The sequence below is a fragment of the Mus pahari genome, chromosome 15 (genome assembly GCF_900095145.1).
Source record: "Mus pahari chromosome 15, PAHARI_EIJ_v1.1, whole genome shotgun sequence".
In the NCBI taxonomy this organism is placed as follows: domain Eukaryota; kingdom Metazoa; phylum Chordata; class Mammalia; order Rodentia; family Muridae; genus Mus; species Mus pahari.
The window spans coordinates 29,954,949-29,975,286 of record NC_034604.1 but is presented as its reverse complement, the minus strand read 5'-3'; the positions used below and the strand labels follow the sequence as shown (position 1 = coordinate 29,975,286).

The 20,338-nt window shown below is 45.1% G+C and overlaps 1 protein-coding gene across 1 annotated transcript in view; it reads right to left on the bottom strand.

Moving 5' to 3' along the window:
• The window catches only part of Kdm3b (lysine demethylase 3B), a 60,988-nt gene that overhangs the window by 3,133 nt on the left and 37,517 nt on the right, over positions 1 to 20,338 (bottom strand). The window contains exons 12-23 of the mRNA XM_021214986.1: positions 15,153 to 15,260; positions 13,108 to 13,235; positions 11,550 to 11,829; positions 10,557 to 10,813; positions 7,913 to 8,179; positions 6,905 to 7,076; positions 6,456 to 6,546; positions 6,187 to 6,317; positions 5,243 to 5,362; positions 4,024 to 4,163; positions 2,109 to 2,285; positions 1,228 to 1,362 (exon numbers count right to left, since the gene is read on the bottom strand). Coding sequence (XP_021070645.1) covers positions 1,228 to 1,362; positions 2,109 to 2,285; positions 4,024 to 4,163; positions 5,243 to 5,362; positions 6,187 to 6,317; positions 6,456 to 6,546; positions 6,905 to 7,076; positions 7,913 to 8,179; positions 10,557 to 10,813; positions 11,550 to 11,829; positions 13,108 to 13,235; positions 15,153 to 15,260 — 2,006 coding nt within the window. The remainder of the gene's footprint in view (positions 1 to 1,227; positions 1,363 to 2,108; positions 2,286 to 4,023; positions 4,164 to 5,242; positions 5,363 to 6,186; positions 6,318 to 6,455; positions 6,547 to 6,904; positions 7,077 to 7,912; positions 8,180 to 10,556; positions 10,814 to 11,549; positions 11,830 to 13,107; positions 13,236 to 15,152; positions 15,261 to 20,338) is intronic.

Genomic DNA, 20,338 nt, shown 5'->3' with positions numbered 1-20,338 from the left:
GAGTCCTGAAAGAGGCGGAGATGAAATAAGTACATTATATTAATATGATTATACTTTGTATAAAAATATCTCTCTGCACCAATCTGCAGACTACATGTTGCCTGAGGCCCTATACAGGGCCAAGTTCAAGTTTCTTTTATTCATTTATTTATTTATTTTTCGAGACAGGGTTTCTCTGTGTAGTCCTGGCTGTCCTGGAACTCACTCTGTACACCAGGCTGGCCTCGAACTCAGAAATCCTCCTGCCTCCACAGTGCTGGGATTAAAGGCATGCACTACTACTGCCTGACTCAAGTTCAAGTCTCCTGAACACCAGGAGACTCCCTTGTCAGTGTGGCTTCACCGAGTTTAGCGCAGATGAACCTGAGGAAGCGGTAGCCGAGAAGCACTCACCCCAAGGCTGTGAGGCCGAACTGCTCCATCCCAGCTATGGTCCTCAGACAAGTGTAGGGCTGCCACGTGGGGAGCCTTCCATTGTAATGAATGAGGGACACCTTTATCCTACCAATGATGTCTACTAATAAACCTCATATCCAACTGAAAAAAAGAACTTTGTGAGTAACCTGGGCCTGCCAGCACAGGCTTCACCTGCCCACGCTACTCCTGTGCTTGAAGTCGGAGGGTTAGAAAGGGCGAGGCCAGCCTGACAGCTTAGCAAGAGCCTGTCTTTACTTCAGTCTGATACAGCGCCATAGCAGAGTGTCTGTCTACCGTATGCACAGCTGCATATCTGGGTCCCAGCACTGTTAAAAAAATGTTCAAAGGAGCAGGCATCCTCCTTCCCAAATAAAAACCTCCTACAGTGGTAGTGTTGTCCCCTGACCAGGAATGTAAGTCTACTCAGTTATCAACACTAGAAATGGAATTACATTGGACATGGCAGACCCTTACACATAAACAACACTCAAGTAGCCCAGGTTGGCCTGGGACTTGTGATACTTGCCCTGCTCCAGCTGGGTTATACGTGTCAACTAGATGAGCAGAAAAGCTGGAAATGGGAGGGTTAGGAGTTCAAAGTCAGCCTGGGCTACTCGAGACATTTGTTTCAAAACCAAAGTAACACACCAAACTCACCCCCCCCCCCCCCCCGAACCTGAAATGGTTAGGTATCTCTTCCTGAGAGAGAGCCTTTAGATGCCAGTTTCCCAGAGTCCTTTCTCCACCAGAAAACGTCCACGAGGAGACTGTGATCTGCACTGTGAGCTAGGTGAAGGAGACACTGCTCACCTGCAGCTTATCCTCATGATTGGTGTGAGTGTTGGAGAGATGCCTGAATTCCTGAGTCAGGCGGAAACAGTGCTTCACGTGCTCTGGAGATACAAAGTCTTCTGCTACCTTTATGCAACTGTACAGATTGTGAACCTGGGATGAGGAAATGTAGACCAGAGTAAAGCAAACACAATCTGCTCTTTTTTCCTTCTTCCTTCTTTTCTTTCTTTCCTCTCCGTCCCCCCGCACCCCCCTTTTTGTGTGAGATGTGTTGTGTCTCCCATACTGGGTTTGAGCAATCCTCCTGACTACAGCATAGGCCACTGTGCTCTGTTAATACTACAAAAACATGAGTATACATTTAAAAACAAGGGCTAGAGGGTCTGGAGAGATGGCTCAGAGATTAAGAATGGTAGATGCTTTTCCAGAGGGTCTGGCTTCAATCCCCAGCAACCTTTTGGTGGCTCATATCCATCTATCATGAGATCTGCTGCCCTCTTCTGGCATACAGGCATACATACAGGCAAAATACCATATACATAATTAATAAAAAAATCTTTAAAAAGGGGTGAGGTGGGAGTGGGGGAGTCTGGTAAAATGGAGATGGCTTGACAGGTATATGTGCCTGCCACCAAACCCGGTAGCCTGAGTTTGACACACAGAATCCAATGGTGGAAGGAGATCATCCAACTAGTGGAAACTGCCTTCTAACCTACCACACATGCACACAGCTTTATTCCCAGTATTAACAAGGTAGAAACAGTCTGATCCCTATGATGAGGCTTGCCTGGTCTCAAGAAAGTTGATATTAGATCCTGCTATTTATAGCTAAACCAGAAAGAAAAAGGAACCATCAAAGCCCATGGGGCTCTGGAGCCAGTCTTGCTGGCACAGCCCACCTGGTGCGGGGCTCCAGCAGGGATGAAGACGGCATCACCCAGGAACTGCACAATGGCCCAGCCTTGCACACCATACTCTTCAAAGAGTCGCTTTCGGAGGATCTGGTCCAGATACCAACTTTGGTCATGAATTGGGTCATGATCTGGAGGATTCTCTTGGCCTTGCTCTTCTCCAACCTGAAATCATGATCATGATCCAAAAATGGAAGAATTGAGAGAGTGGCCCTTCTGTACCCAGTCTCTACAGTTTCATTTACACACAGGCAACTGTGCTCTAAACACACCACATAGAGAAGTCCAGAAAGAAGTCAACACTTTAAAATTGTGTGGTGCTATTCTGGTAGTGTGGAAGACTCACTGTCCAGCCCACCTTATGCTAGACTTGTGTCATCCTTGTCTAGGACAGCTGACTTTCAGGACCTGGCATTTAGTCACCTAATGGCTGTTCCAGTTAAGACAGGTACCGAAGTTTCCAGTACCCTTTATGTAATGCTGGCTCCAAAGGACAAAGCATGGTGGCAAATCAGAAGCTCTATGAGCCAGGTAGGACATGCTGGGAGGGCTGCTGAAGGAGGTGGGAGCAGGATCACAAGTTTGAGGTCAACCTGGGCTACACAAAGCTGGGCACTGGTAGCAAATACGCCTTTAATCCCAGACCTTGGGAGGTAGAAGTAGGTGATTCTCTGAGTTCAAGGCCAGCCTGCTCTACAGAGTGAGGAAAGCCAGGGCTACACAGAGAAACCCCGTTCCAAAAAACCAAAGCTAAACAAAACCCAAACAAATGATAATTTTTTTGTTTATATGCTTGGTATGTTGCAGTACTATTGTTGATCTCTTACTGTACCTCATTATGTTAAAATTTATTACCAGTATGCATGTATAGAAAAAACAGATACCTACTAGGGGTCATGGAATATATTATCCTTTAAACACACAAAGAATATGAATATCTTCCTTATTTTGTTGAACCTGTGTGAGCTCAGGCCCCTTGGGCATTTTGGAAAGAGGCTTCTGGCCACTCAGTCCTTTCTTCTTCCCTCCCATGGTGCTGAAGACTGAACCAGAGCCATATACAGGCTAGATAAGCACTCTAGAACTACTAACTACAAACGCAGCTCTTGTTTGTGTATTGTTTGTTGACACAGGGTTTCTCTATGTAGTCTTGGCTGTCTTGGAACTTGCTCTGTACAACAGAGGGTCTCTAATTCTGAGATCTGCTTGCCTCTGCCTCCCAAGTGCTGGGATTAAAGGCTTGCATTACCAGGCCCACTTGAAATTTATTATGTATTTTATCATATGAGTGGTCAATGTGCATATACTGCTACATACCAGAAGAGGGCATGGAATTCTATTACAGATGGTTGTGAGCCACCATGTAGTTGCTGGGGATTGAACTCAGGACTTCTGGAAGAAAAGTCAATGCTCTTAATTGCTGAGCCATCTCTCCAGCCCTTGTGAGTTTTTTTTTTTTTTTTTTTAATTTTATTTTTAAAATTAAAAAAAAAAAAAAAGACTATTTTATGTGCAAAATGTTTTGCTTGCATATATAATGTAAGCTCGTGTACCATATTTGTGCCCAGAGTTCAGAAAATTTACAAATGACATGAACATTCCCATGGATGTTGGGAACTAAAGCTGGGTACTCTGCAAGAGCAAGCAAACAATACTCTTAATTCTCTAGCCTCATGATCTTACTTTTTTTTTTTTTTTTGGAGATAGGGTCTCTCTCTGCAGCCTAGGTTGGCCTCTATGATCTTCCTGACACAAGCTGTCAAGTGCTACAGTCATAGGTGTGCACTACCATGCCCTGTGTGACTAGGTCTTTACTAGTAACAGACTTCATACCAAAGACCATGGTGGGTGCCCAGCCCAGCCCAGCCCAGCCCAGCCCAGCCCAGCCCAGCAGGAGGCACACCTTCCGGAGCAGTTCTCGAATCTTCTCTGCATCCTTCGCTGCATAAATGTGCCATAAAGCCCCTGGCTTCTCTTTGCCGTCATGAATCCTCTGCTTGGTCACTTCATCAGCATCTCCCTCATCAATAGTTTTGAGTACTTCTGAAAAGAACAAAGTGTTGATGTCAAGTAACCAGTCTGACTAATACTTCTAGGCAAAAAAAACAAACCAAAAAGCAAAAACTGATTAAAAAAAAGTTTGGCCTCCATTCTTCTCTGTCTAGTAAGATCATAAATAATCAAGAATCAAAACTTTCTAGGTATGGTGGAACACACTTTTAATCCCAGCACCTGAGGAGAGACAGGCAAATCTCTGTGGAATTTGAGCCCAGCCTGCTGTACATAGAGAGACCCTGTTTGCTTGTTTATTTTTTTAAATCAAAACTCATATTGGGGATGGTGAGGTGGCTCAGCAGGGAAAGGCTCTTGCTGCCATGTTTGATGACCTCAGTTGGGTCCCAGGGACCCACATGGTAGAAGGAAAGAACCAATAGGGTCTTAACATGTAGCCTTGGCTGGCCTGGAACTCTCTCAGTACGCCAGGCTGGCCCTAAACTCTCAGAGATCCACCTGTCTCTGCCTTCCGAGTGTTGGAACTAAATGTGTGCAGGAGCACTCCTGGCTACTTGGGTTTTCCTGCTTGCTCGGCAAATGCTTTACCAACTGAACTTTGTGTCTGGTCTCTGTGCAGACGACCTGGCTCTGCCACTTGTCACTCTGCAGCGGTTACAGTTAACTAGTCAAGTCCTTTCTTATTTTTTAAAAAAATATTTATATTTGATTATGTGTATGTATCTGCGTGAGCTCACGTGTACCACATGCATGCTGGTGTCTGAGGAGGCCAAAGGGCATCCCATTCCTTACAGCTGGAACTACAGGAGGCTGTAAGCCTCTTTCTGTGGGTGTTGGGAACAGAATCCAAGTAAGACACACCCATTGTGCCGTGGCCACAGCCCTTTATGCCCTCTCTCTGCCAGGCTAGATACGTGGTAGGAAAGGAGACCATCTCAGAGGGCAAGGGTCTAGTCAAGATTAACAAGCAGCACTCTGCTACAACATCAGTCCCTTTGTCTAACAATTTGCACCAGATGCCGCTACATGAAGCTCGACTGCGGAGAGACAGCCAGCTACTACACTTCTTAAAGCGAGCCACACTACAGCAATTTTTCTAGCAAGCATACCTTCATCGTGAGCACCCTCCCCGATAGGGATCCCAACATACACCATCACATTAACAGCATCGGACACATCTAAATGAAGATTTGTTGTACCAACTCTTCTGTCTTCTGCTGTTATCAAACCTAAAGTTGAGAGGAAAACATGAACGATAAAGGGGAGGTATTCCAAAGGACCCAGGACAACCCTGCAAACCCGCTCCAGGATGTCCTGAAGTAAGTACCACTGTGAGGGGAGGCGTGTGCTCATCAAGAAGTCAGCTCCGAGGCAGGGCTCCTGGGCCCAGGCCCTGGTTAAATCCCTAGCATGACAGGCACACAGAAAAGAAGGAGAAGGCCAGGGAGGTGAGAGGGAAATAAGCTACAGCATTCTCCTTTCTCCTTCGTGCAGTTTAGGACTAATTCCTAGCCTCGCCACAGATCACCAAGCCACTTCTTGAAAACAGTCCCTTTCTTCAAATTCAAAATATACAGGATTAGGGACAATCAGAAAGAACTCAACTTTCACAGTATTTTAGGTCATTTTCTAACTTAACAGAGCACAGGTCTATCAGTAGCAAGGTATTTAGTATTCCTTTTTTGTTGTTGTTGTTGTTTTTCGAGACAGGGTTTCTCTGTGTAGCCCTGGCTGTCCTGGAACTCCCTCTGTAGACCAGGCTGGCCTCGCACTCAGAAATCCCCCTGCCTCAGCCTCCCGAGTGCTGGGACTGGTATTCTTGAGTCTTAGCAAAACTAAAGAATAAAACTAAGAATACGTCTGCTTGAGTAGAATTTTTGAGAACAAACTGTGTCTAATAGATACACAGGCTTATGAATGTACCACAGGTCAGTGCCGACAAAGGAACACGAGTGTGATTTCTCCAGCACCTGTCGCCTGCCCCCAACCATCTCTCCATATAAAATGAGGACAGCAGTCCCCCCAAAGGGCAACTCTGTCCTCTCCCTCATACCATAGGCGTTGTACATCTTGGGGCCCAGATCAGGCCTTACAAAGTAGCTGGGCAGCCTAGAAGCCAGATTGAGCCTGCCATCTCGTTTGGTATATTCTGGAAGAGGAAGATTCTCCATCAGATCTTCAAACCTAAGAATGGGCAAGAAAGATGACTCAGTTTGCTGCAGGGAGGAAAACAAAGCGCTAGAGCTCAGGTCTCTGTGACTGGGCTGTGCTGGATCCTGCCAGCACCAGCCTCTGAGGACAGCGCTATCTGAAACCACTCACCTGGTAGGCATCATGTCCCGGAAATCTTCCCCAGGGGGCCAGTCTTTGAGTTTGAGCACCATTGGCTGCCCATCTTCTGACCGTAGTCTCTCTAGAAGACAGACAGCATCCTCATAAACCCCTTCTGGCTAATCTTCTAGGTACCGAGTGTCAAGAGATGCATCCTCTCATTTCATACCAGACCAGGCGAGGTGAGCCCTGCTTTTTCCACCCACGCTGTTACGGCTCCATTTCACAGGTCCTTGCTCCTTTCCTTAGAGCAACAGAGCGCCATGCAACCTAAGACTTCCATGAAGCGCATGCAGGCCTGCTCTGGGATGACAGGACTGCCATGCAGCTCTGTACAGCTGGGGTCGAGACAGAAGACTCCTCCCTCCATGGGGCATGGGCTTTTATTTCAGGTGCAGGACTACACTGTCTCTATTTAACCAGATAACCAAGTTACTTACTGCATATGATCTCAAAGCCATCCCAGAAATCTCGAACTTTAACATCGGAAATTATAGCACAGTTCCTGCAGTTCACCAAGTCCACATCTTGGTCTCCAAACTCCTGGCTGAAGGCTTCTGGCTTCCAGAGTTCAGACTTGAGCTTTTTATGCACCCCTGAAACTAGCACTGGCTGTGGAAACATAAACAACCCAATGAGAACCATCCACACAACGCTGCGCTCCGTGAGAATCCCCAGGTTGTCATCTCTGGCTACAGAGAATGCACTCGGCTCTACTCTGCTTTTATATGGTGTTCTCATTCTGGGGGACAGCCACTACATTTTTTTTTTTTATTTTTTTGTCTATGTAATAGAGCCCTAGCTATCCTAGACTTGCTTTGTAGACCTGGCTGGCCTTGAACTCCCAGAGATCTGCCTGCCTCTGCCTCCTAAGCACTGGGATGGAAAAATTAACTTGGTATCTACCAGTATTTTGAGGTGAGGAGACACAGCTGGCAAGTGCTGAGAATATTTCTTCACAAAACAAATGCAAGTGAGGAAACTCCCTGAGCTAGGCTCCTCCTTCCTCAGGCACTGCCACAGGATAAAGCTCATGGAGCAACATCACACTGTCATATCCACAGAGACTCAGACGCTTCCCTAGAACCCTGTCACTCCAGCTCAGACCCTTGTCCTAGCCAGCCCTACACTCAGGGATTGATTCTCCTCCAAAGGTGTCACCGCCAGCAGCTCAATCCACCCCCCCACCCCACCCCACCCTGTGCATTTTAACCGTCCTTCACAAATGCAAAGCCCTGCTCAGCATGAAAAACCCAAAGTGTTCTTAGGGAGCTCTTTGATTTTAAAGAGCAAAGTCAAGCTGAAACAGCAATGATATCTCCCAGAAATTTACTATGTATATCCTCCTGGCAAATAATCTTCCAGCTAGGCCTGGAACTATCTCAGCAGCAGTGACTTCCAGGCAGACAGAAGGCTGAAAACAAACACAACACCTTAGTCTTGCTTACCTGGCCTTGCTTCCAACACTCTCGGAAGATCTTCCAGTTGTTCTTGTTGCTGGGGTCATGGAGGCACAGAAGCCTCCCGTCGCAGAGCCAGGAGTGAGACGTGTGGGGGTCGAGCACGGTCAGCCCCATCGCCATCTCCTTCACCTCCTTCTGGGTGTCGGTCAGGTTGCAGGGCCGCTTTGAGGAATCTGAGGTTTTCTTGTTTTCTACCACTGAGGCGATGATGTGGTCGAGAAAGTCGGGTAGGCTGGCTTTGCTCTTCGCTCCCTTCACAGACAAAACCGAGGTAAGCTCGACTCAAGCCCACAAGAACTTAAACAGAACTGTCTCAGTCTCCAGTTCTAAGCTACTGATTAACTCTGATAAAAATGCTTCCTGCAATTGCAGAAAGACAAAAAAATTACTAATTTTTAGTATCATAAATTCCTCAACCTTTTGCATTTTTTTACATTTATTTATGAAAGTACAGAGTGAGATCCTGACTTAACAGACAAAAACATATACTCACCTAATGTTCTAAAAAAGAAACTTCAGGAAAGTAAATGGGATATAACATGTTCTTATCTAAAAAGAAACAACCTCTATTGTATATAAACTACCTATGGTTTCAGACTGCACCCATCAACCATAAATATAATCAAAAACATACTTATGTTCTACAAGATAAATGCACTGAAAAGTAGAAAAGTGAACTGTGTAAACAGGAGAAAACTATATACATCTAACATTTCTGAAATGACACCCAAGAAATAATGCAGGGTCAGTTAGATAGCTCAGCAGGTAAAAAGACACTTGCTGCCAAGTCTACTGGCCTGAACTTGAGTCCCAGCCTGTGACACCCGCACTGCTCCCACGCGTAACAAACGGGGATCTGCAACAGAGGAAGGGAAACCTGAAAGACACCTCTACTTCTTTTTCTTAACGCATGTGCTCTGCCTGCATGGTGCGCACCACATGCATGCGTGATGGCCTCAGAGTCTAAAAGAGGGCCTCAAGTCCCCTAAGATTGAGGTCATAGAGCTTGTGAACTGCTATGTGGGTACTAGGAAGTGAACCAGGTCCTCTGCAGCCAGTGCTCTTAACCACTGAGCCATCTCTCTAGCCCTCTGCTCCCTGTTTCTACTATCTTTGACTTTTGTACTCTTGAGAATTCACACATTACAGCAATGCTTACTAAAAATGATTACTATGTATTAACTAGTACTAGTAAGCAAGACGCCTTTAGTGCAGGCAAGAGAAATAGAGAAGATTGTAATAAGTGCCAGAAAAGCAACTCTGTGTGAAGCTGAGCGGGCCATAAACCCAGGTGTGGTGGCCCAGGCACACACACTCATGAGTTCAATGCCATCCAAAGCTACACATTAAGTTGAGGCTAGTGTGGCCCGCATGAGATGGTGTCTCACAGAACTGAAGTGTAGCCTACAAGAGAAGCCTGCTGAGGGGTTTGTTTCAAGAGAGGCATCAGTGATGAAGCAAGCCATGGACACCAGGAAGGACCCAAGGCTGGGTATGACTGGAATGTATGAGGGAAAAAAGGCCAGAGGGACAGCAGAACCAAAGTTTCAGTCCAGTAAGAAATGTACCACAGAGACTTAGGTAAGAGGATGCTGGTTCATTTTACAAAAGAGCCATGCCTGATGATCCTGAGTAGATCTAAAGAAGAAACAGAAGAGCTTGCTGACAAATTATGTACAAAATGCAAGAGAAGAGTTCCAAAGAATTCCAATTTTGGGTTGAGCAATCAGATGATACAGAACCATTGAGCAAGGGAAGAAAACACACACACACACACACACACACACACACACACACACANANAGAGAGAGAGAGAGAGAGAGAGAGAGAGAGAGAGAGAGAGAGAGAGAGAGAGAGAGAGAGAACACGAGCATGCACAGGTAGAAGACTGGAGCTGCCCTGGATGTTTTAAAGACTTGAATCCAACAGAGCACTGTGAATGCACTGCTCAGCTTACAAAAATCTAGAGTTTGCAAGAAAGTCAAATGGATCTGCTGAAGACCAAAAAAGGAATGTTTCAATTTTTACTGACTTCCTTAAAAAAAACTTGTGTGTGTGGGGAGGGTCGGAGGGAGGGAGGGGGAGAGGGAGGGAGAGAGAGAGGAGTGTGACGTACCATGTCTGTAGGAATGAGTGCTCTCCTATGGTTTCACATGGAGGTAAGACAACAATCTCAGGAGTAGGTGAGTTCTCCTCTTAAACTAAGGGCCCTGAAGATTGAACTTAGACCATCACACTAAGCCTCAATTTTACTGACTTCAAAAAATGGGGCCAGGCGATGGTGGTGCACGCCTGTAATCCCAGCACTTGGGAGGCAGAGGCAGGCGGATTTCTGAGTTCCAGGCCAGCCTGGTCTACAGAGTGAGTTTCAGGACAGCCAAGGCTACACAGAGAAACCCTGTCTCGAAAAACAAAACAAAAACAAAACAAAACAAACAAACAAAAATGGTACCCAAGGCTCACAACTTAAAATGATCTCAAACATTCCAAGAACCTAATGTTAAAGAGATCTTGTCAGCTTGACCACATAGCCAGGAGACTCTCACTCGATCTGTGAGGGTTTTTTTCATAAAAAAAACAAACAAACAAAAAAACCACCAAAGGCTAGGGTTGTAAAAAGGACACTTACTGCTGAGGATGAAGAGAAAACAGGGGGAAAGGGTATGCCTGTATCCAGGGGGGGTTGAGGAAGCTTTCCGGGCCCGGAGTGAAGGAGGTCTCGAAGACTAGAACCCTCAGATTTGCTGCTGGAGGCAGTGGGACCCAGTAACAGACTGTTAAAAAGCTTTGGAGTCAGTGGAGAGGCTTTTGCAGTAGAGTTGAATGAGTCCAGCCCAAAGGGTGAATGAGACTCCTTATTGAGCACCGACCGCAGGGACCCTGCATCTGTAAGAACATAAAGACAGAGAGCATTAGCCAGGGAGGGACGCAGCAGGCACTGACTACCAACACAGCTAGGTGGAAAGAGAGAGAGAAAGACCTTCTGCAGGGCCCTGCCTCCAAACTCGGTAGGATTAGTGTGTGTCCAGGCCGAGAAGCTCTGAACACAGGTTTTAGGGACACAAAGAAAAATCTCGGCCTCTTTCCTCTTACCTATGTTTGGATCACAAAATTTCAATTTTCTCACCTACTTTTTATCTTCTAAGACAGTTTAAGTGGGTCTTCAGATCTCTTGGACTGGAATCATTTGTAATAAATGGAGATCAGTCCTTACCTCAAGAAATTCTAACTCAATGGTTCTACGTGGGGTGAAAGAGAGAATTCCCAGGTGGTTCTCAGGCCCATTTAACATGGCTGCTCCTTTCAAGCCCAGACGAGACCCTCCCTCTTCAAACTAAAATTGCTATTCTAGGTCTAGCTGCTAACTCTGGCTGCAGAAACAATCCAGGGGGAAGCTCACACAACGCTGTCTCAATTCTGACTAAGGAGGTCCAGGTAAGGATCCAACAACACTCCACTTTCTAAAAAACCAACCAACCAACCAAAAAACAACTGGAAAAGAACCCCTCCTGCTGAGCTACCAACCAGAGTAGCAAGCAGCACCTCTCTAATCGGTCAGTTTGAAAAATCCCAGAATTCCCCAGCACCATTCCCACAGCTGGGCACAGGTGCTTCATCTCACCTTTTGTTTCTTCTTTAGCCTTCTGAGTTGCTAAATCTGCCAGCCAATGCAGAGCAGAGGAAGGAGGGGCTGTGTCAGGGCACGGGGGCCTGATGGCTTTTAGTTCACTATTGCTATTTGATGAAGAGCCTTCTGCTTTTAGGGGCTCCTCAGGTCTGCCGTCAATGCCAGCACCTTTGGGAACTTGGTCTGGCTCTGGATTTGTTACTGCTGCAGTTCCGCCTCCGCTTGAGAAGGTAGTTTCGTTTCCAGAAGAGGCACTAGGGGTTACACTGGGAAGCTGAAGCATGGAGGGAGGGTTAGAGTGCCAGTGAAGAGGGCTGCAGAGGGCAAGCATAGGCAGAGAGCACTGGCCAGAACTACAATGGCTGCTCTCACTACACAGGTCTGGGAAGAATAACCTGGAGCTGTCTCAATGGTATTTCATGCATTCTGTAATCCATAGACATTTATTAAGTCTACAATGTGCCAGCCATTTATTCAAGGTTTTGTAGAAAACCAAGCGAACAAGACTTAGAATTTATAATTTTAAAATGTCTTAGAGTGCTTCTACAACAGGAAACTAGTGCTTAAAGCGAATCCCATAGGGGCTGGAGAGACAACTCTGGTTAGGAACACTAGCTGCTCTTCCAGAAATCTTGAGTTCAATCTCCAGCAATCGCAAGCATCTATAATGGGACATCAGCACTGATGCTTCTGAGGGCTCATCTCCAGAGCTCACAGCATCCACACTTGGGTTTCTTTTCTTTTCTTTTCTTTTTTTTTTTTTTTTTTTTNTCATGGAGTCTCCCCTTGGTGTCCACAGGTGACTGGTTCCAGGATAACTCAAAAATGAGGAGGCCACAGATGTGGGTCACCTGTACACTGAGCCTGGAGGTGCCCAGCACAACTGAAGAGGAGACAGGGAAACAGAATTTTTTTTTTTTTTTTTTTTCTGAGAATGGGTTTGTCTGTGTAGCCCTGGCTGACTTGGAACTCACTCTGTAGACCAGGTTGGCCTCGAACTCAGAAATCTGCCTGCCTCTGCCTCCTGAGTGCTGGGATTAAAGGCATGCACCACCACGCCCGGCCCACACTTGGGTTTCTAGTAATCCACTCCATATTAGTGGTTTGAGGAGAGTTTCAAATGTCAGCTGTGGACTCTAAGTTCTTATTTGTTGCTTTGATTTTGCTTATGAGATATGATCTTGATATGTTGCCCAGGGAGGCCTCAAAACTAACAATTCTTTCACCTCAGAATCCTGAGTATTTCAGATTGAATTTTTCCTTTTAAGTTGAAAGCATGAATTTTCTGTTTAGTTGGCCCTACGGTAGAGGCCCACAGTATTTTCACACACACTTCATGTGGTTGGGGCTCCCCACCACCCTGTGCTTTCACCCTCCTACCCCAGTGCTGCCCCTTCTGGGACGAATTTTTAAATAAAATAAAATTGTAAAAAGAACCCAGAGTATAAAGAGGAGGAGGAGGGGGAATAGAGAGGAGGAAGAAAGACAGAAAGACAGACAGACAGAAGGGAGGGAGGGAGGAAGACAGCCTCACTTAGCTCACACATCTTACCTGTGATATCCCATTGGTGACAGCAGGTCTCAAAACAGATTTGCTTTGCCGACTTATACAAGGGCAGTTGGCTTTAATCCCCCACTTTCCCCGGGCAGCATGTACCATGTCTCCAATATTATAAAGCGCTAAAGAGAAGAGGGACAAGTGAGTACCACTGGAACACCCGCTCTGTTTCGAGGCCAGGACCTGTAGGCCCCGGTTGCCTCTGAGGTCCTGAGGAGGACTTGGTGCAGAGAGCTGGGATTATGACCCAAACATACCCAGCCATTCCCTCTGTCAGGCTAGAGCCTCCAAGGACAAGCACAACCAGTCTGAAGCGTCACGGCAGCTCTCAGCTGGGTTTGTTTTTTTTTTTTTTTAAATCATACATTTTAAAAATTATTATTATTGAGACAGGGTTTCTCTGTGTAGCCCTAGCTGTCCAGAACTCATCCTACAGATCAGGCTGTCTTTGAACTCAGATATCCTCCTGCCTCTGCCTCCTGAGTACTGGGACTGAAAGTGTGCGCTACCAGGCCTGGCAAAACCTATTTAGTTCGTCTCTTTGATTTTACTTTACTTGAATACCCACACACGTGCATGCAGGCACGATTGCCCTTGAGAACTGAGCACAGGTAGTTGTGAGTTGTCCTATGTAAGTGAAGGGAACTGAACCCAGGTCTTCTGAGAGTAGCAAGTTTAAAAACCTAAAACCAGAAGTCTTCCCTAACACAGAGTGATGGCTTAGCATGGTCAGCTTGATTGAATTTAGAATAACTGTGGTAACACAGCACTGGGTATCTGAGTCGTATTTCCAGAAAGGTTTAAATGAAGAAGGAAGACCCATTCTCAGAGGCCCAAAATGGACTGAAAAAAGAAAAGCAGGGCCACCAGCATTTCATTTCTGAATCCTGTCTTTGAATACAACCCTGAAGTGACTTTTCTGGATATTTTGTCACAGCAATGAAGAAGTTGCAACTGATTTAGTGACTGCTTTCTTTCACTCTGACCCAGCTAATCACTCACCTGTCCCAAGTTCAAGGCCTACTTAAACTATGTAAAACTACTTCCTATGGGCTGGGGATGCAATCTCAGTTGACAGAGTACTTGCCTAGTTGCGTGAAGCCCTGGGGATATCCTAGCATGTAGACAACAGAATGGTGGTGGGATACTCCTGTAATTCCAGTACTTGGGAGTTGGAGGATCCTAAATTCAACCTTAGTTAGACAGCGAGTTCTAGGTCACTCTGAGCTTTTGAGGCTAAAACAAGGCCTGGAGAGATGGGTCAGCTTCAGGAGCGCTGACTGCTCTTCCAGAGGTCCCGAGTTCAATTCCCAGCAACCACAACCAGGGCTCACACCATCTGTAATGGGATCCGATGCCCATTTCTGGTGTCTAAAGACAGCTACAGTGCACTCATGTACATAAAGTAAATAAATAAATCTTAAAAAAAAAAAAGTGCTTCTTCCTCTTCTAGGGGACCCACCCCAGTTCAGTTTCCAGAATTCTTGTCAGTCTGTAACTCCAGCTCCAGGGCATCTCAAGCCCCCTTCTGAACACCAAAGGTATCGGCACATAGATGTACCACATTGACATAAATAATATGAAATAAAAATAAATCTTTAAAAAATTAAGGAAAAAAATGGCACGACAGTGCTGAAGAGATGGCCCAGAGGTTAAAAAGCACTGGCTGCTGTCACACAGTGAAAGGATTCAATCCCCAGACCTACACAGTGGCTCACAACCCTTTGTAAAGCTAGTTCCCAGGGTCTGATGCCCTACATACATTCAAACTAAACCCCACATAGTAAGTAAACAAACGAACAAGCAGTCAAGTGGTCTCTGTGAGTTGAGGCCTGCCTGGTTTTACATTTTGAGTTTCAGGCCAGCCAGGGTTACAAAGTGAGACCCTGTCTCAAACACGTGTGCACCCCACCAAACACCCCCCACCCTCACCCACACCCACACAGAGTAACCCAATACACTCAGGCCAGGGATGTAGCTCTGTGGTAGAAGTGCTGACCTAGCATGTGAAAGGTGAGAGTCGACAGGAACATACTTACCTGTGCCGGGGATGATCTGTGTGGGCATGAGGTTTTCTGGTTCGTGGGACTGCCCCTTTGCACACTTTAGCCAGGAGAAAACTTCTTCATCGCCCATTTCTTCTGTCTCTGAAACAGAAATTAATTTCTGATTTTATGGGGTCACAGATAGATCTCTTTCAGTGAGAAGTTTTAGAACCGCAAATTTTCTCATGGCCAAAGAAAGCAACAACTTACTTAAAAAACTAAAAATATGATCTGTTCTACTGTGCTATACATTATAAAACATAAACCAATAATCTAAAGTAGATACTTCATGTTTCTTCAAATTAATAATGACAAAGAACAGTCCTAACCCTCTACAGACTTGAACTCTTTGCACTTAATATTTGTTTTTTGATATTGGCCAGCACTGTTTTTGTGTTATGTGTGTTGGATGGCTTATCATGTGTCTCCAGCTGGTCTCTGCCTTGCTAAGCAGTGAAAGACAGCTCTTAACTCTGGACGCTCCTGAGTGTTAGGATCACAGGTGTTGCTGCCAGATTTAAAGTGTGTCTGTGAATGAACACTGTATGTGTGCGGGTGCCGGCCATGGTCAGAAGAGGGCATCGGGTCCCTTGGATCTAAGGTTAAAGGTGGCTGTGAGCAGCCTGCTATGGATGCTGGGAAGGAAACTCCTTTGCAAAAGCAAAAAATACTCTTAGACAAGAAGTCATCTCTCTAGCCCCAATAGCTTTGGTTTGTTTAGGAATTGCCCTAGGGTTAGCAGTACTAATTTTTAACTTATCATAGTCTATCTTCGACTATTAGACTACCACTTCATATTGGGTGTGTCACTTAGACAAGCATCACCATCCACACTATTTATAAACATTTTCTCTTTTGTCATTTTGAGTCATTGGTCACCCCTCACCTCAACTCTACCTTTTTCTCTTCCCCGTTATTCTTTGTTGGCTGAATGCAGAGGTTTGTCACTATGTGGATACTGTTTTGTCTTTATGTTGTTGTTGTTTTGTTTTTTAAAGATTTATGAGTACACTGTAGCTGTTTCCAGACACACCAGAAGAGGGCATCAGATCCCTTTACAGATAGTTGTGAGCTACCATGTGGTTGCTGGGAATTGAACTCAGGACATTTGGAAGAGCAGTCAGTGTTCTTATCCACTGAGCCATCTCTCCAGCCCCGTTTTTTGTTTTTAAATCCTTTGAATACTGTTAAACTTATTAGTACAAGTCAGCAATCAGTTTGAGTCTTTTTTTAAAAACTGGTTATCTTATTTATTTACATTTCATATGTTACCCCCCCTTCCTGGTTTCTCCTCGGCAAATCCCCATCACATGTACCCCACCTTTGAGTCTTCTAAAGTTTGCTTTACAATTCTCGATGGCAGTTTTAGAGATTTTATTTTACATGTATAGGTCGTTCGCCTGCATGTATATATGTAAACCACCTATGCCTAGTGCTAATAGAGGCTGGAAGAGGGTGTCAGATCTCCTGAAACTTGAGACAGACAGTTATTACAGATAGACATATGGTTATGGATACCCATATGGGTACTGGGAACAAAACCTGGGTCACACACTCTCAGCACTCAATTAAAGAAGATTTTAACACTAAATCCCACAACTCAGATGTGATCCTTCTAGACTCTAATAAGCATCTCTTTTTGTTGTTGTTTTTATCTTTATGCCTTTAAAATACTGTATTATATAGTCTTGGCTGTCTCGAAACTTTCTATGTATAGCAGGCTGGCCTTTAACTCAAGATGATCCAACCGCATTTGCTTCCTACGTGCTGGGAGGTCAAGCATCTCTCTACAATTGTGATTCTGACCTCAGGCATGGTGGTGCAAGCCTCGACTCCCTCCCAGCACTCAGGAGGCAGAACAGACAGAGAAAACAGAGAAACCCTGTCCTGTGGGGAGGTATGGGGGTTGGGGAGGAGAAAAAGAAAAAAAAAGAAAGATAAGCTGGGTGTGGTGGTGCATGCCTTTAATCCCAGCACACTGGAGGCAGAGGCAGGNNNATTTCTGAGTTCGAGGCCAGCCTGGTCTACAGAGTGAGTTCCAGGACAGCCAGGGCTACACAGAGAAACCCTGTCTCGAAGAACCAAAAAAAAAAAAAAAAAAAAAAAAAAAAAATTTTTTTTTTTAAAAAAAATTATGAATTTTGAAAATTACTTGGCAATTATTCTCTGAAGATCAGTTCTGGGCCTCAGGGAGCTTGATCTGAAACTCCTATAGATCTGCTACACAGGAAACCCGGGGCCTCTGCATAGCCTCTGCTGCTGTGTGCGCGCAGGCAGCCCTTTCCTCTACCCAGGTATTTATTCTACCTGACTCTGCTCTGTCTCAGCCCAGGGGGGCTGCCAGGCTGATTTGGTCTCCTCTGTGCTACAGTTAGAAGCTGCTCCTAGGCAGTGCACAGGCCACTGTAGAAACCAGCTTGTTTCTTCTCATTTCTCAGAGGTCATAGTCCCAAGTTGCCTTCTGCAAAATCTGGAAAATTAGAGTTTTAAATACTTACTGTTTCTTTCTGTTTATGGCAGAAAATCAATTCCTATAGAGTCATGGTAGAAAGGTGAATGTTAATTTTATGCCATGCTTAGAAGGTGTCAGTCCTGTGTAAGTACCTTAGATATAGTTCATTTAATTACCTACAACAATGTTGCTACTGATGTTGTATTTTTGTTTTATAGAAAAAGGAAACTGAGGCTTAGAGTGATGAAGTCACTGGCCCAAGATACCACAGTAGGTGTATGATATGGGTGCAGGTTTTCAAGTTCTAGTTGCTTAAGCTAATAATATCCACACCCAGGCCAAAAAACAAAACCAACCAACCAACCAACCCAAAATAAATAAATAAATAAATAAACAAAATAAGCCCATGGACCTGCTGCCACCACCACAACACCAGATCAGGTGTGGTGATGGAAACCCACAACCTCCACCTTCAGAATACTCGGGGGGCACAGAAAGGAAGATGGTGAGTTTGACACTAGCACTGCCTATGAGGGGAGACCATTTTAACAACTATAACCACTACCAAACAACACAGATACCCAACTGTTATATTGGATCTCTAAAGAAGGAAAGATGAGGACATCAAGGGGCAAGGGATTCCTAACCTCAGCTAGACCCGTGGGGAGCAGATAATTGAATACGTATCTGTAAACAAAGCAGGACAGACGGACAGAGAGACCTGAAAACATGCAACATCACTAGTCATGTAGAAAAACAGCCGATCTACAGGATGTAGCTGGGATTTTAAAACTGTAAGGCACTTTGGGGCATACTCTGGAAGTTCCTCAACTTTATTTATTTAGGTTCCTGACCTTTATTTAGCCAGGGATGGTGAGCTACGCCTGGGATCCCAGCACTTGAGGGGTAGAAGCAGGAGGATTAGGATCCAGGTCGTCCTCTGTTATGCAGAATTTGAGGCCAGTCCTGCTTATCTGGGACAGTCTCAAAACAAACACGCATGCTGCCACAGGCCTCCCCCATTCACAGGACATCGGGCCACAGACAGTCAGAATTACTGGATGCCCACCTATTTGTTTGTTTGTTTGTTTGTTTTGAGATGAGGTCTCCTGTCATCCAGACTGGCAAATTCACCACACAGGTGAGGTTAGTGCTAATCTCTATATCCTCCTCACCCTACCTTCCAAATGCTGGGATTACAAATGTTTATCTACTACACCTGGCTTGACCCAGAATTGTACTCCTAGGTATATAACCAAGAGACTAACAAGCATACATCCACACAAAAACTGGCACACAGTAGCAGTATCCATACAGACAAAATGAATATAACCCAGATGTACATATAATATACATACAATAGAGCACCACTAGACAGTAGAAAGAAATCAACTGATATGTACTTTTATAGACAAATCCGAGTATAAAGCATTATGAAGCCAGTCAAAAAAGACCAAATGTTACAACTCCATCTGTATGACATGAATAGAATATGTAAATCTATAGAGACGGAAACTAATTAGGGACAGCAAAATGCCAGGGCCAGGAAGCAACGGTACAACAGCTTGGACAAGGTTTGCTAGGGTGGCCACACAATTGTATAGGTTAAACTACTGTTTTATACATTTTTAAAAGGTTTGTTTGACAACAACAATGAAGACAGTGAGCTGATAGGGTTGTGAGCAGCCCGGTGGTTATGAGCACATCCGGCTTTGCGCAGGACCTTTTCAGCTCCCAGGACCCACACCAGGCAGCTAAGAACAGCTTCAGCTCCAGGGATCTGATGTCTTACCCTTTTGATTTTACTTTTTATTTGTTTGCTTTTTTGAGACAAGTCTCTATATCACTGTGGCTGTCCTAGAACTTGCTATATAGATCAGGCTGTCCTTGAACTCACAGAGACCCTTCTGCCTCTAGCCTTAAGTGCTAGGATTAAAGAAAGGCATGTGCCATCACACCCAGGCAAACGTTCTTTTGTGGCTTCTGAGAGCACTGTACTCATTCCCTACTCATTCCTCTCAGGGTTTCTCTGTGTAACCCTGGCTGTCCTAGAACTCACAATGTATACCAGGCTAGCCTTGAACTCACAGAGCTCCTCTTGCCTGTGTCTCTGAGTGTATGGATTAAAGGTATGTGTCACTATGCCTCACTTTTTTTAAAAAGGAAAAGTTGGGGACTGGAGCACTGCCTGCTCTTCCAGAGGTCCTCAGTTAAATTCCCAGCAACCACATGGGGGTCTTACAACCATCTATAATGGGATCTGATGCCTCTTCTGGCCAGCAGGTGTACATGATAGAGCACTCATATACATAAAATTGAATCTTTTTTTAAAAAAAGGGAAAAGGTGGGTTGAAGATTTAGCTCAGTAGTAGAATACTTGCCTAGTAGAATAATCCTTGATTTTAGGCTTCCCAAATGGGCTGAACATTGCCAGTCTTAAGACATTACAACAGGGGCTAGAACGATGGCTCAGCAATCAAGAATATATACTGCTCTTGCAAAGAAACCCAGTTTGGTTCCCAGTACCCATATCAGGCTGTTCAGAACTATCTGTAACTCCAGCTCCAAGGGAAGCCATACCTTCTTCTAGCCTCTTTAAAAACCTGTGTTCACCTTTGCACATATACCAGCAGACAGATATTAATCCCAGCACTCGGGAGACAGAGGCAGGCGGATTTCTGAGTTCAAGGCCAGCCTGGTCTACAAAGTGAGTTCCAGGACAGCCAGG